Raw genomic sequence first — 14,468 nt, forward strand, 5'->3', positions numbered from 1 at the left:
TTATATTTCCTTGTACTCAGGAGACTAATGAAGTATTTTAGATTTTTATCTTGTCCACAAGCTACTTTGAGATGATGAAATGGGAGGGAAGCATGGGTAATACTGAGCCCTTGAAGAAGCATGTGACAGCCTTTCATATGTATTGAAGCATTTCCAAATTACCACTCACCTGTAATTTAGACTAACCCCACATACTAGTTCCTCCACATATCCCTGACAGGAAACTGTCCCTGGGTTCCATCTACTCTGCTCCTTTTGTGAGTTCAGCAGAGCTGTGGCTTTAAGTAGCATCTCGATGCGGAGGGCTCCCAAATACATGCATCTCCAGCCCAGGCCTCAAGATGAGCACCACACTGGGCACTGGACAGCTCCTCTTTAATGGCAACATACCCAAAACTGAGTTCCTGAGCGCCCCCACCAAACCTCATACTGCTTTGCGCCCATCCTGACCTAGTAACACAATTTTGTTAGCAGCTCAAGCCAAAAACTATGCAGCAGTTGTTTACTTTTCTTCCTTACTCTCCATATTCAATCTAATAGCAAATCCTGTCAGCTCTGTCTTTAAGATATCTATAATCTGGCTTCTTTTCCTTTCCATTTGTCCTTCCCTCCCCATTTTTCCCTTCTCTCCCAACACAGACATGTCAATTTTAGAGGAAGCAGAGCAATGGAGGTGTGAAGTTTTGTGTCATTATCTGTGGCAATGTGCCTGGTATCCAAGGAAATGAGATGGTGCAGGAGAGGAGGCAGCAAGTGGAGGTGGCAGCGAGCCCCAGCTCCAAGGAAAGGGGGTGCGGCAGAGAGAAGAGTGGCAGATGGAAGAGGCAGCCTGCATGGTTACAAGAGTGACTACACGAACACATGTCTGAACCCAGGTTTCTCACTAAGGAAGTATTCATAAAAATGGAAAGGACACAGACTTAAAGAATCTAAAATGTTGGACTTTAACTGAGAGTATTAGTATGAACTCATTTTCTTAAAATATACATACAAAGAGTTATAGATGTTTGTGTACATGTATATATATATACATGCACGCATTTCCTAGTTCTAGCTGCTAAAAGGCCGTGGAAGCAATGACATCCCAGTAGTGATGAAAATACTATGTGTTCAGATCTTAGATACTACCATCCTGCACAAGAGATAAAAGTCCATTCTTCTGCTAGAAGAATGGGCTCGTTCCAGGGCTGAAGCAGGGTAAATGCAAAGTAAGCCTGGAAAGAAGCAGATTCTCAGAGAGTAATGGGACCATGTCAAAAGAACCAAAATGCTGAAGTGAATGGACTCCCAGAGGTCAAATGTTGGGAAAATTTGAACATTGAAATAAACTGAGATTATCCCATGACAACCCACTGAAACAAGGATGAGTCAATGGGTTCAAAATAAGACAAATACATTCATCAAGAAAACTCTTACAGGCAATAGCAGTTCATAAATATAAATGGAGTGACAGAGATAATCACTGGCATGCGAGTGGTCATTGATAGAAGCTGGAATTATCCAGGGAGCCTAGGGCTAGTGTAGAGGCTTAATAAGGAATAGGTTTATTGGTGTCATGGCAACCGAATTCAAAAGAAGGAAGAGTAACTTTACATCACAGTAACACGGTAGATACCATGGGGCATCACCCTCGACAGGTGAACACAGCGTGCCCCCCAAATGTGATGCCCCTCAGCATGCCCCATGGAACTGCAGCCTGCATCTGGTCCCGAGCAAACAGTGGGAGGCCAGGTTCTGGAGGAGCAACGGCATCGAAGAGCACTCTTTAAATGGCCAAGCACATGAGAGAATGGAAAAGAACTAAGGAACTGTTCCAGGCCAAAGGACACGAAAGGTACATGAGAGTAAAGTACTGTCTGTTTGTAGGTAGGATCCTGGAAAAGAAAAGAACAAGTCATTATGAAGACAGGATGCAAATGTGAATGTCTGTGAAGTAGATAGTAATGTTGCATCAATATGTATGACCTAACTGGAATGTCAGTGTGCTAGTAATATAGGAGAGTACCCTTGTTTGAGGATAGCGGTACACGCTGAAGTATTAAAACAATACTTGGTCAACACCTATCATATTCTCTTTCAAGAAAGGGAAATGGGCAAATGCAGTGTAATTCAACAATGAGGGGATTTGTGTGGGGTAGCAGATAATTTGTTGTACTGTTCTTACAACTTCTCTGTAGGTTTGACATATTTCAAAAATATGTCAAAAAATTTAAATCAACTAACTGCTAGGCTGCTGAGCTATGTACTCCTTTCCTTTTCCAGCCCAAGGCCTCACTAGATCTTTGGTCAGACCAAGCAGCATCCTAGCTTGATCCCCCACTCTTTGTATTTATTGGAGTCGGAGGCGGTGGAGCAGCTTTGCATGTCGTGGTTATGACACTGTGCAATCTAGGTTCAGTCGGACAGAAAGAGTGACCCAGAACCCTGGAACAAACTGTTTCCGAATGATGTATACAAGTTCTACTCAGTCAAGGTAGATGACAGCAACTGCAGAAAGAAGTTCAGACTTCTAAATAAAATACTTCACTATAAAAAAAAATGCCTAAAATGAAGATCTTCCAGAAGCCATCTGCACAATTTCCATTTAACCATGGAATTCTTTCCCTACAAACACATGAAATCATGTTGGTATAGGGGCTGGGGTTAACACTGATTAATAATTATCTGAAACTTAGGGGGAAATAAATGAAAAAAGTGTGTGTGTGTGTGTGTGTGTGTGTGTGTGTCCATAAAGCAACTACTGCCATTCCCCACTATCACCATTATTACTCCTGTGGACAGGTCCAGAGACTCCCGTCTCACTGTTCTTCCCCTTCCTTTGCCCTTTTCCATCAGAACAGCCAAATCTATAAAAAGTAAAGAGAAGCACAAGTAGGCATAGCAAGAGGGTAAGAAAGAACCCCAAGGTACTACTGGCTTTGAACTGTAGATGTGAGTATGAATTCATATTTTTAGAAAGCTTTTATTTCCCTGTTCTGAGGAGACAAATGAAGTATTTTAGACTTTTCTATTGTCCGCAAGCTACTTTGAAATGATGAAACGGGAGGGAAGCATGGGTAATACTGAGAGAAAACATGGTTATGACAGGATGTTAGCAGTTTGTAAACCTAGATAAAAGAAAAATGTTATCACTGTACCGATCTCTTAACTTTTCTGTGGTTTTTGAAGCACTTTTAAAATAAATTGAAAGTGGGTTGATAAATAACATGTATAACTACTGACTATCCCAGGAGGATCCAGAAGAAAGTTGTGGTCCTAGTTACCTCTAAAGTCTCTCTAAAATATACCACCTACTCCTATATCCTTTCTACCAACCCCACAATACTAACATTCACACTTCCCTAATAGTGGTAAACTGGCAGCTACTATTTTTAGTTTACTCAGCAAGCATCCCACCTAACTCCCATTCCAACCATTTATTTATTCATTTGTCTTTTATAAGTTTTAGAATATGAGAAATGGCCATTCAGCGGTGACCACAGAAGGGCAGTTTTAGTGCTTTGGAGGAGCCCAAGTGTAGTGAATTTAAGAGACAAGGAGAGGAGAGAAATGGGAGTCAGTGAGCATTTTTTTTTAATGCTATAAAATAAAGAAGAAAATGGCCCTCCCTGGTGGCGCAGCGGGTTAAAGTACTGCACTGAGAAGCTAAAGCCACTTCCCCATGAGTTCGATTCCCGCCTGCCCTGGAGGTGACCACATGGCGAGCCAGACCTCTCCTGACCCGCCCGCTGCTCCCCTCAGCAGTGTACTGCGTCGATCTGCCTGTTCTGCTCCCCTCTCTGTCTCTGGTGAAGTCTCTCACCGCCCCTGAGCCTCTGGCCTATACCCCAGTTCTGTATGCACAAATAAATCTTTAAAAAAAAATAAAAATAAAAAATAAAGAAGAAAAATGTGCTTGTACCTAGAGAGGAAGCAATGTTTACTACAGTGCTGGGGGTGCCGGGGTGGGGGGACTTCTTGTCCCTGTTTTTTTCTTTTCCTTACCCTAAATAGGAGCAGCAGTACATGTTCTTTGACCAACAGACACAACCTATCAGAGAAGAGACAGTACACGAACCAGAAGGAAAGAGAAAGCCTGGACTGTAGTCTTGAATAAAGGAGGAGGGAGCTACAGCAGAGTGGGAGTTCGCATCAGAGGCAAAGGCAGAGGCGAGTTGTTGGGGGTTTGAGGAGAGAAGAAACTTTATGAAAACAATCACCAGACAAAAGAATGGGAAAGAGAGAGGACCAGAGAACTACTACAGCAACTGTGTCTGGGGTAGTATCATACATTTAAAATTAGACCAGTCAGCATGGCTGAATTTTTTTCAGCCACATTCAGCTCTCTGAGTGCAGGTGCAGGGTCGGCAGAGTTGGAGCTGACCCTGATTGTGATTCACCCAAGAGTGAGCTATGAGGAAATGATATGGGGGTAAGTAAGAGTGGGCTACATGATCATCTACAGCATTTAATTCGGATAAGAAGGGGAGGATGACACAATGAGAATCCAAGGGACCGTGAAAAGACGGCAGAATGGATCAGCAGAGTTCAGTGGAACCTGCTTTGAATAAAACTCCATCTTGTCTCTAACTGCTGGATTGAGTCTTCAAGGTGAAAATTAAACAGCCTGACTCATTTAGTGACTACAAAAAGCAAGACATCATCTGCTAATTGTGACAATGCAGACTTCGTCCTGAAGACTTTGGTCCAATCAGAGACAAAGTAGACTTAAGGGCCAATCCAAAATTACCACAGCAAACAACCTAACCTCAGACCAGTTCCCCTGTGAAGGCCCCTGGAGCCAAATTATGATTCCAATTCTCCAGTAAATGCCTTTCCTGACTATAAAACACCAACTATCTCAGTTGACAGTTGAGGATACTGTTGGAACTGGAATACTGAAAGGAGTGAGCTGGTAAGACAGGAAGTGCTAGTCAGAGGGGGGTGTGAACTGAGATTATGTTATTAGTACATTATGACCAGTGGGGGAGGGGTAGTGACAGGATGGAGGGCAAGATCTGGTGGTGAGGAGATCTGGGAAAGGGAGTTCAGGGTGCTTGAGGATCTTCCCTGAGAATACGGAGGTCATGCAAGATCAGGATGGGAGGTGTGTTGGAGAAAGAGACAGCAAAGCTAAAAGCAATTTTTTTTTTTAAGTGAGGAGAGTGGAGCAGTAATCATCAGGCAACTGTAACAGGAAGAGGTAGGAGACAGCATATTGTGAAAATGTGAGATATAAACCTGGATGTTTTTAGGAAGAGTGAAAGAACAACATCAAAACAGCAAAGGTCCTTTTAAAGTTTGTAAAAGGTTCTGAGGATGAACATAGTCACCACTCACTCACCAGGGCTTTAGGTAAAGCAATGTCACCAGGGCATCAAGTCTGGTAACCTCAAGAAGCAAAAAGAACTTTTACAGAAGAGACTTTAGATATAAAGGAAACCACAGTAGCAGATGGAAACTTCTCATCTTGGCACACATGTCTTACATGTGGCAAAAAAAGTGGGTTTTGCACAAATGCAAGAAAGGGGGAGGAAGGAAAAAGTGATACAGATGACAATAAGCATATGACAAGATCAACACATCATATTATCAGGAAAATGCAAATTAAAACATCAAGATGTCATTGCACACCTATCAGAATGGCTAAAATCAAAACACTGGCAGCAGCAAAATGTGGATGAGGACATGGAACAACAGATTCATTCATTCATTCACTCATTGCTGGTGGGAATAAAAAATAGTACAGCCATTTTGGAAGACACTTTGGCAGCTTCTTATAAAATGAAACATACTCTGATCATACAATACAGCAAAGCTCCTTAGTATTTATGCAAATTGTTGAAAACTTATGTCCACACAAAAAGCAGTAGACAAATATTTATAGCATCTATACATTACTGCCAACATTTGAAAGCAACCAACATAGCCTCACAGACAAAAGGACCACAGGCTCTGTGTTCAATTGCCATGCGCCCTCCCCATTTATACGTTGAAGCCCAAATCGATGTGACTACATCAAAGATAGGGAAGTCTTCAAATCAAGGTTAAATGAAGTTATAAGAGTGAAACCTGAATCTGATAAGACCGCAGCCTTGTATGAAGGGTAAGAGATCTTGTTCTCTCCCTTTTCCTCTGCCGCTCTCTTTCTCCCTCCTGCCCCACTGTTGTATGACGACATGGGAAGGGGGCCATCTGTTAGCCAGAAAGAGTCCTCTCAGGAACTCACCCATACTGACACCAGATTTCAGACATCCGGTTCAGAAAGTAAATGCCTGATGTTTGAAACACCCAGTCTATGGTATTTTGTTAAGGGAGCCAGAGACGAACACACTGGAATACAGTCATACAACAGAATATTTTTCAGTCCTAGAAAGAGTAAGCTATCAAGTCATGACAAGACAGAGGAATCTTCAGGGCACATTGCTAAGAGAAAGAAGCCAATCTGAAGATACTATATGTCATATAATTCCAACTACATGACATTCTACAAAAGGCAAAACTAGGGACACAATGAGAACATCAGTGGTTTCTGGGGGCTTTGGAGGAGAGAGGGGGATATAGAGTAGTGAAACTATTCTACGTGATACTGCAATGATTGATACATGGCATTAAGCATTTGTCAAAACCCTTAAGAATGTGCAACACATGGTCTCCCTGGTGGCCAAGGGGTTAAGTCTCAGTGCTATTATCACTAGGGACTGAGATGGACCCCAGCCAGGGAGCACACCCACATATGGTACAGCAGACCTCTCCTGTCTCACTCACTACTCCCCTTAGCAATTTATCTCAGTAAATTTATCTGCTCTGCTCCCCACTTTGTCTCTGGTGAATCCCCTCACCCCCACCCCTCTAGCTCTGGCCTATGCCTAGCTCTTCTACACAAAAATAAACAAAATCTTTTTTTAAAAAATGTATAACACAAAGTAATCTTAATATAAACTGAGGACTTTAAACGGAGGACTTTAGTTATCATTATTCCACTGTAACAAATGTACTACACTAATGCAAGATGTTAACAAAAGGAGAAACCGAAACCGGAGAGGGGTGGTATACCTGGAAACTCAATATATGTTTAATTATTCTGTAAAATATGCTCAAATAACACACTCAATTATTCTGTAAATCTATACTAAAATTAAGCCTAATAAGTATTAAAAAATAATATGTACAATTCAAATTTCAGTATCCATATGAATAAAGTTGTACTGGAACACAATCAGCTCAAGTTTATTTTCATGCCCAGTTTACAGCCTTTGCACTATAAGGTAGAGTTAAATAGCTACAATACAGACCACATGATCACATTTACTATCTGAACCCCTACACAAGTGTTTACAGACCTCTCCAACAGAGGTCTGTAAATCTGGGAAATGTACAGTTGCACCAAGGGCTGTTCAGAGACAATCACTTCATTTAAATTACTCAAACTTGTAAGAGGTACAAGAAGTAGTCCTATATTTAAAAGTAACCAAATGTACAGTTATATGTATAATATCATCATAATAATAGTATTACATAATCTGATTATGATTTCACCAGCTACCTTCTAAAATTGAAAAAAAAATCAAATAAATCAGCGATGTACTTTCATACCCAAAATGGCAGTTCCCAGAGGAAAAATCTATATTCTAAAGTGAAATTTGTGCAGACAGTGGAGTTTCACTGCAGTGCCTGCGAAATCAATCCTACTTTAATCACCTAAGGAATTAGAACTCAAACATGCAACTAAGAGAAGATTAACAGTTTGAAAAGGAAGTCTGAAAAACAATGTTAAATTTCCAAAAGGGGGCAGGACAAGACACCTGATTTGAGGCAGGTGCACAGATCACAAAGAAGTGAGGCCCTCCTTGGTGGTACAATGAGTTAAAGCACAGCACTGTGAAGCTGGCCGCAGCCACTTCAGTGCGAGTTTGATCCCGGACCAGAGCTGACCTACACGGCACAGCAGACCTCTCCTGTCTCACCCACTGCTCTCGTCAGCAGTGCATTTCAGTCAGTCTGCCTGCCCTGCTCACCACTGTCTCTAGTGAATCCTGTCACCCGCCTACCCCTGGACCTCTAGCCTGTATCCCAGTTCTGTATGCATAAATAAATAAATAAATCTTTAAAAGAGAGAGAGAAGTGAATGATCCATTAAATAATATTAAACTAGGAGTCAAATGGTTAGATTAGGCAGGAAAATGCAGCCAGGCATCAAACAAAATATAACAATACTATCAGGAAGTGCCCCAGCTGTAGCTTAAGAAGTATCCTGAAGATGTAATGGTTGGCTACCTAGGAAAACAAAGCATAACTAACCCATATACTGAAATAAACTCATTAATAACAAAAGTTTGGGGAAGAATCAAATCTGTAGAAATAATCTAGGAAAGCCTTAGAGAACTGTGATGAAGAGCATGGGCTTTGGAGGCAGACAAACCTGGTTCTGCTCGAGCCCCTAACTAGCTATAGTAGAGTTCTAGATAAATGATGTATGATACTATATTTGGTAACAACAGTAATACTCTTATTACTATATTTGGCTTGTGAACATAAACCTGGTAAAATTAAAAGTTTTCCCAACAACTCATAGAAAATTTACCCAAGGATAGACATAAATCTTAACAATACGTAATTATAGAGAAGCTCTGCCCTTGGAAATCAGATGAGGACTTCAATTCAAATAAGTTGAGATTAAACTAACTCGCTAGTCAGATAACATCCAGGGTGTAAAGATGGACAGCAGTCTGGGTTCTCCCCGGCTGGTGAATTTGGCCAACTCCAGGCACCTACTCAATGCCAAATTCACTCCGGGCCCAAGAACTGTGTTAGTATTATGTCTTGCAAGAGCGTGCGAATGGTACTTCTAAACACTTAGATGGCAAAGCGTCTCCATTCTCATTCCTACAGCATTCCAATCTCCACCACCTCAAAATCAAACAAAACATCCGAAACCAGAAAAGGTAGAGCTGTCTCTAGAGAGCAGGGAGGATCACATAGGTGTTTAAGTGTTAGATCTAGGTAATCAGGGGCCGATTCCAGGAAAGCTTTGGTTTTCTGTCTTCGCCCAAAAACAGAAGCTGCGAGGTGAGGGCTTTTGTACCTTCGCGTTCTCTTCTACACACACAAACATACTCCACGGCGATCATGGCCCACCATCCACACTCTGAGAAAACAGCTCGCAATGTTGGTGGTGATCACAGCCATTCTGCCTGCCTGCGCTACTAAACGACGCCGTTTCGCCCCACCTGGGACTTTCCCAAGGGAAACAGTGGAAATGGACAGTAACTCCAATCCGGCAACCTTGGACGCTCGCTGATGCCGGAGCAGAAGCCGACTGGGTTCAACGAGGCTGTCCCAGGACCCGGAACGGAAGCAACCAGTAGCCTCGCTCCTTGGGCAGGGATCGCCCACACCTGTCACCGCCCGCGCGTGGACCGGGGCAGGAAGAAACCTGGGACCCCGGAGCCATTCTCAGATCCCACTCACCCCATTCTTCATCCGGCCGGTGGGGGAGTCCCGGACTAAAGGGGGACTCCATGGTGCCGGCAACGCCAGCCAGCCCCCAAAACACACGTTCCCTACACTGGCACTCCGGTGACTAATCTCCAGGACGGCGGCGGCCGGTGGACAAAATTCTTGCAACGCGGACGGGACGGTGGCGGAATGGAGACAAACTGCTTCGACTGTGGGCGGGGTTTGTACTCGCCGAGAAAGGAGGAACGTCAGAGACTACTCAGATATCTGATCAGAGTTCCCTTTTGGAGTTTTCGGCACTTTCCGTCCCTCTGTTTTAAGAGAAAAAAATTAAACACCGTTTCGGTTAAGTAAATTGTATGGAGAATGATGTAAATAAAACCCCTTTCTGAACATAATGGCATGTTCCCTGAATATCCTTCTGAATAGCCCTGAGTAGATAATCTCAGAACAAATTAGAGGCTAATAAAGTAAATTTGGTTTAATGTTTACGAATAATTCGCTATCAAAGTAGAACTCTCCCCCTACACAGGCGTATGAAAGAAAAACAACTATTTTTTCACCTTTGTCAGAACTGCCCCTTCACCGGCACGTTAACAGGAGGATGCGATCCCAATAGAAAAATCAAATTTCATTTAGGCAACGTAAATGTAAAAGATAAATTCCCGTTTTATAATTTTTCTCCTAACTTTGTATTCCGAAAACACAGAACTCAGCAGTAATAGTCTCAGCTGTGGAAATTCACGCTGTTGTAAGTTACAATGCAAATTCCCAATCTTTTTGTGAATTACACTTACGGTTCGATTTTGTTTAGCAGATAGTCACACACGTCAAGAACTCCAACTAGAAAGTCAAACTGAGTTTGATGAAAAACCGTTTCAAGAACGCGCTTAATAAAATTTCTTTTTAAAGCATTTCAGCTGTGAGTATTTAAAACATCCTACCTTAAGAATGAGAATCCCTCTAGGACCAAGTGGAATCTTCCTCTGGTCGCTAAACAAAACAATGCTTCCCAGAATCCACAAACTCCTCGTGGCTAAAAGATTACTACAGATTACATAAGCCACGGTGTACACTAGCCCTGGGAGCCTAGTCGGGAACAAATTCATGAAATCTACTAATATAAAAAGGAGATTCTATCAATGGACAACTAATAAATTTTCACTTGAGGTGTGAAATTTTATCAAACTTTTATTCTCATCCAACTGCAAATTCAAAAGTCGACATAAAAGCTAAAATAAACCCAATAAGTCTTTTTTAAAATCACATGACTACTCTCTCAAGATTTCATTTTTCACATTCAAAACGTTTTCATTGAAAAAGTGCAGTAATTATAAAACAAACTTTTTTATACCTATCACCAAAAATAAACAGATAGAACATTTTCCGTTTTTGTTTTAGAGTTTTCCAATTATAAGAAATTAAACATTACAGCTAAAATTGAATCTCAGTCTTCCCTCTGCTTCATTTACCTGCCCTCCCCCCATATTGGCAATTTCTACCATGAATTGTATAGGAATCATTCAATCCACTTTTATTCTTACCTGTATCATATTTACATGTTTAGAGACTCATGTACTTAACATGGTTTTGTGTGTGTGTGTACACAAATGGATCATACTGGTGTTCTTTTGTAACAGGGTGGTCCCTAGGAAAAGGGAAGTTCCAGGTTCCCTGCCCCACCCAGAAGGAGGGTGGAGCTGAGCAGAGGAAAAGGAGAGAAAAGAGAAGGAAGCAGGATGGAGAGCCACAAGGAGACCTGAGGAAGCCACATGGAGCAGCAAGCATGTGATGAAGAACCCTGCTTATTTCCTGACCCTGGACTGGTTAAGGCAGATGTGGGTGAGAAACCTGTAGGGAAGTGACTATGGCAGTGTTTATATTGATTTTGATTTTGTTCTTTTCCTCCCAGACTTGTCTGGCCATTTCTGACCCTTTTCCATGGGTCCCGGCCAGAAGGTGCTTTAGTCTAGTGGCAGCTTTCAGGCCTTGCTTTGGGCCAGTTCCTTTTGGGTTGACTTTTGCCCACGAGGGGATGGGTAACTTCAGATGTTTCATTTAGAAGTTATATTCTTTGTGTTCTGTATTGTATATATACTGTATTAAAGTCCCTTTTCATTAAAGTTTTATATGTTTTGTCTTGATGGGGAGGATGGCAGAACCCACTTAGAACTGGCAGGTTTCAGGCTTCAGGGGTGCTCCCTCCCTGTCCTGTAACACTTTAAATCACTTGTCATGTTCATCGTCACTTTTTGATGATCTGTATTCTAAATGCTGAATAGTATTTCCCTGTGTGTGTTATCACAATTTCTTTTTTCATTTCCCTACTAGTGGACATTCAGATTTTTTGTTGTTGCATAAAACATACACTTTGTATCAGTCTCTTTACACAAATGTTACAAGAAAGCCTTTAAGACAAGATACATGCTAGGTTAGACAACTGGATCAAAAAGATGTGATATATACATCTATATATACAGAGAGAGATACTCACACATACATACACAATGAAGTAAATTCAGCAATCCAAAAAAATAAACATGCCATTTGCAGCAACATGGATGGAGCTCAAAGGGGTTATGCTCAGTGAAATAAGCTAGAAAGAAAAAGGAAAATATCCGATGGTTTCACTTATAGGAGGAACATGGGAGAAACAAACAAGGGATCAAGGGGAAAAATTCATAACAAAAAAAACACAATGAAGGGCTCTCTCTGGTGGCGCAACGGATTAAAGCACCGCATTATGAAGCTCTCGGAAGCTGCTACAGCACAAATTCCATCCCTGGCCAGGGAGGTGACCCACATGGCTTGGCGGACCTCTCCTGACCTCTCCTGACCAGCCCGCTGTGACCCTCAGCAGTGTACTTTGTGGATCTTGCTGCTCTGCTCCCCACTCTGTCTCTGGTGAAGTCTCTCACCGCCCCTGCACCTCAGGCCTATATCCCAGTTCTATAAGCATAAATAAATAAATCTTTAAACACACACACACACACACACAACAAAACAAAAGTAAACAGACATTCTGCGGGGAGGTAGAGGGGTCGAAATGAGAGTGGGCGAACACAAGGAACTATGGTGACAGTGCACAGGTGAATTGGTGGAAGTTCTATGGGAAATACACTGAGAAAAAAAGCAAATATTGTTTCAAAATTCAGCAGTGATGTAAAATATATATAAATATTTTAATTACAACTTTTAAAATACATATAATAAGTTGTAGAGTATTAACATTTGCTGGGTTATACTAATTTACTTACACCCTCACCAGCAGTGATGAGCTTTCCTTACCCCATGTTCTCACCAACACTAGATATGGCCAGATTTTTACATTTTCCCCCACTGTGACCTGGGAACTATAATTTACATTTTCTTTTCATCTTTTCATCATCATTGAATCTTATCTCTTCTTCTGTGAATTGCCCATCCTTATCTTGCATGAAATTTGTCATTCAGTTTTCTTTCTCTTAGTGATGGGTAAATCCCTAGACAGCACACTGTAGTCACTTAGTAACATCTAAGCTGTACATACCTTCTCTAGGTTGAGACTTGTCTTTATGGAGTTTTTGTCCTCTAGGTTTAATTTCAATGTAGTGAAATTTATCTTTTTTTGTTTATAATTCCTACCATTTGTAATGTGAAAAGGTGACACCCCTGGAGTCCTTTTAAAGTAAGTCAGAGGGAGGCCTCCCTGGTGGCCTGAGGTTAAAGACAGAGCTATCAAGCTATTACCAGCCACTGCAGCATGAGTTCAACCCCCAGCCTGCCAGGGAGCTGACCCACATGGCACAGCAGATCTCTTCTGTCTCACCCACTGCTCCCCTCAGCAATGTATTTCAGTTCTTCTACCTGTTCTGCTCCCCACTCTGTCTCTGGTGAATCCTCTCACACTCCATACCTCTGGCGTTTACTCCAGTTCTTCTATGCATAAATAAATAAATCTTTAAAAAAATAATAAGTCAGAGAAAGCCACTATAGGAATGCTTTGCTTTACTGTAATTGGACCAAATCCCCCCACATTCCAAGACAGCAAGTATATTATGTTTGAATGGACTGCTAAAGTTAACTTTTCCCTTTTACTGTTTACTCCTCCACCTGAATTTTTTAACTTTTGACTCCTTAGTCTGATAAATTAATAGATTCATTTATCATCCATTACCTCCTTCTTTTTCCTTTTCTAAGAACACCCTTTACCTACCACTTGCACACACTTTTTTTTTTCCTACTGATACATTTTCAGGTTCCAACCTAGACCCGTAGTCCCTGAATTGCAACTCTTTGATTCAAAATAAATGTCTGCAGGCCTCTCTGGTGGCACAAGAGGGTAAGTCTCAGCACTATGAAGCTATCCCCCAGCTACTGCACCATGCGTCCAGTGCCGGGCAGGAAGCTGCCCCACGTGGTGTGGCAGACCTCTTCTGTCTCACCTACTTCTCCCCTCAGCAGTGCATTTCAGTCAATCCACCTGCCTGTTCTGGTCCCTACTCTTGTCTTTGGTGAATCCTCTCACAGCCTCACACCTCTGGACTACACCCTAGCTCTTGTATGCATAAATAAATCTTTAAAAATAAAAGCCGGCCCTCCCTGGTGGCGCGGGTTAAAGCACAGCACTAAGAAGCTAAAGCTGCTTCCGCATGAGTTCGATTCCCACCTGCCCCGGAGGTGACCACATGGCGTGGCAGACCTCTCCTGACCCCCCTCCCCCCGCCCCGAGCTCAGCAGCACGGCCCTACCTGTGGGCAGCAGGAGCCTCAGTGCCAGCAGCACCAGGAGCCACCTCCGGCCTCTGAGAGGGTCCTGCCACGGACCGGCCATTCAAGGCATCAGGAAGGTTGGGGGGCCACTCCTCGCTTGGCCTGGGTGCAGCCCTCTGGTGAGCCCGTGGGCATGCCCCGCCCCCCTCCCGGCCAGGCTGCCAGGTGGCTGAGGTCCTGGTATCAGGTGTGCCCGGCAGGCCTAATCCCTGGGCGGGGTGGGGCTGGGCAGAGCCCCCTCGCCCTGCCAGGCCTGGTTGGCTGCCAGCCCCGGCTGGG

General features: G+C 42.7%; 1 protein-coding gene across 2 annotated transcripts in view; it reads right to left on the reverse strand.

Annotated features, from left to right (window-relative positions):
* The window catches only part of ATF6 (activating transcription factor 6), a 173,729-nt gene extending 164,132 nt beyond the window's left edge, over window positions 1–9,597 (reverse strand). Inside the window, exon 1 of one of the 2 annotated variants that reach the window (XM_004688104.2) lies at window positions 9,451–9,597. In XM_004688104.2, the coding sequence (XP_004688161.1) occupies window positions 9,451–9,502 (52 nt within the window). In that variant the 5' untranslated portion in view covers window positions 9,503–9,597. The remainder of the gene's footprint in view (window positions 1–9,450) is intronic. The other variant, XM_012729154.1, reaches the window with a different exon arrangement.
* Window positions 9,598–14,468: the final 4,871 nt, after the last annotated feature.

The sequence above is a fragment of the Condylura cristata genome, unplaced genomic scaffold, assembly GCF_000260355.1.
Source record: "Condylura cristata isolate star-nosed mole 26May11 unplaced genomic scaffold, ConCri1.0 scaffold00024, whole genome shotgun sequence".
In the NCBI taxonomy this organism is placed as follows: Eukaryota; Metazoa; Chordata; class Mammalia; order Eulipotyphla; family Talpidae; genus Condylura; species Condylura cristata.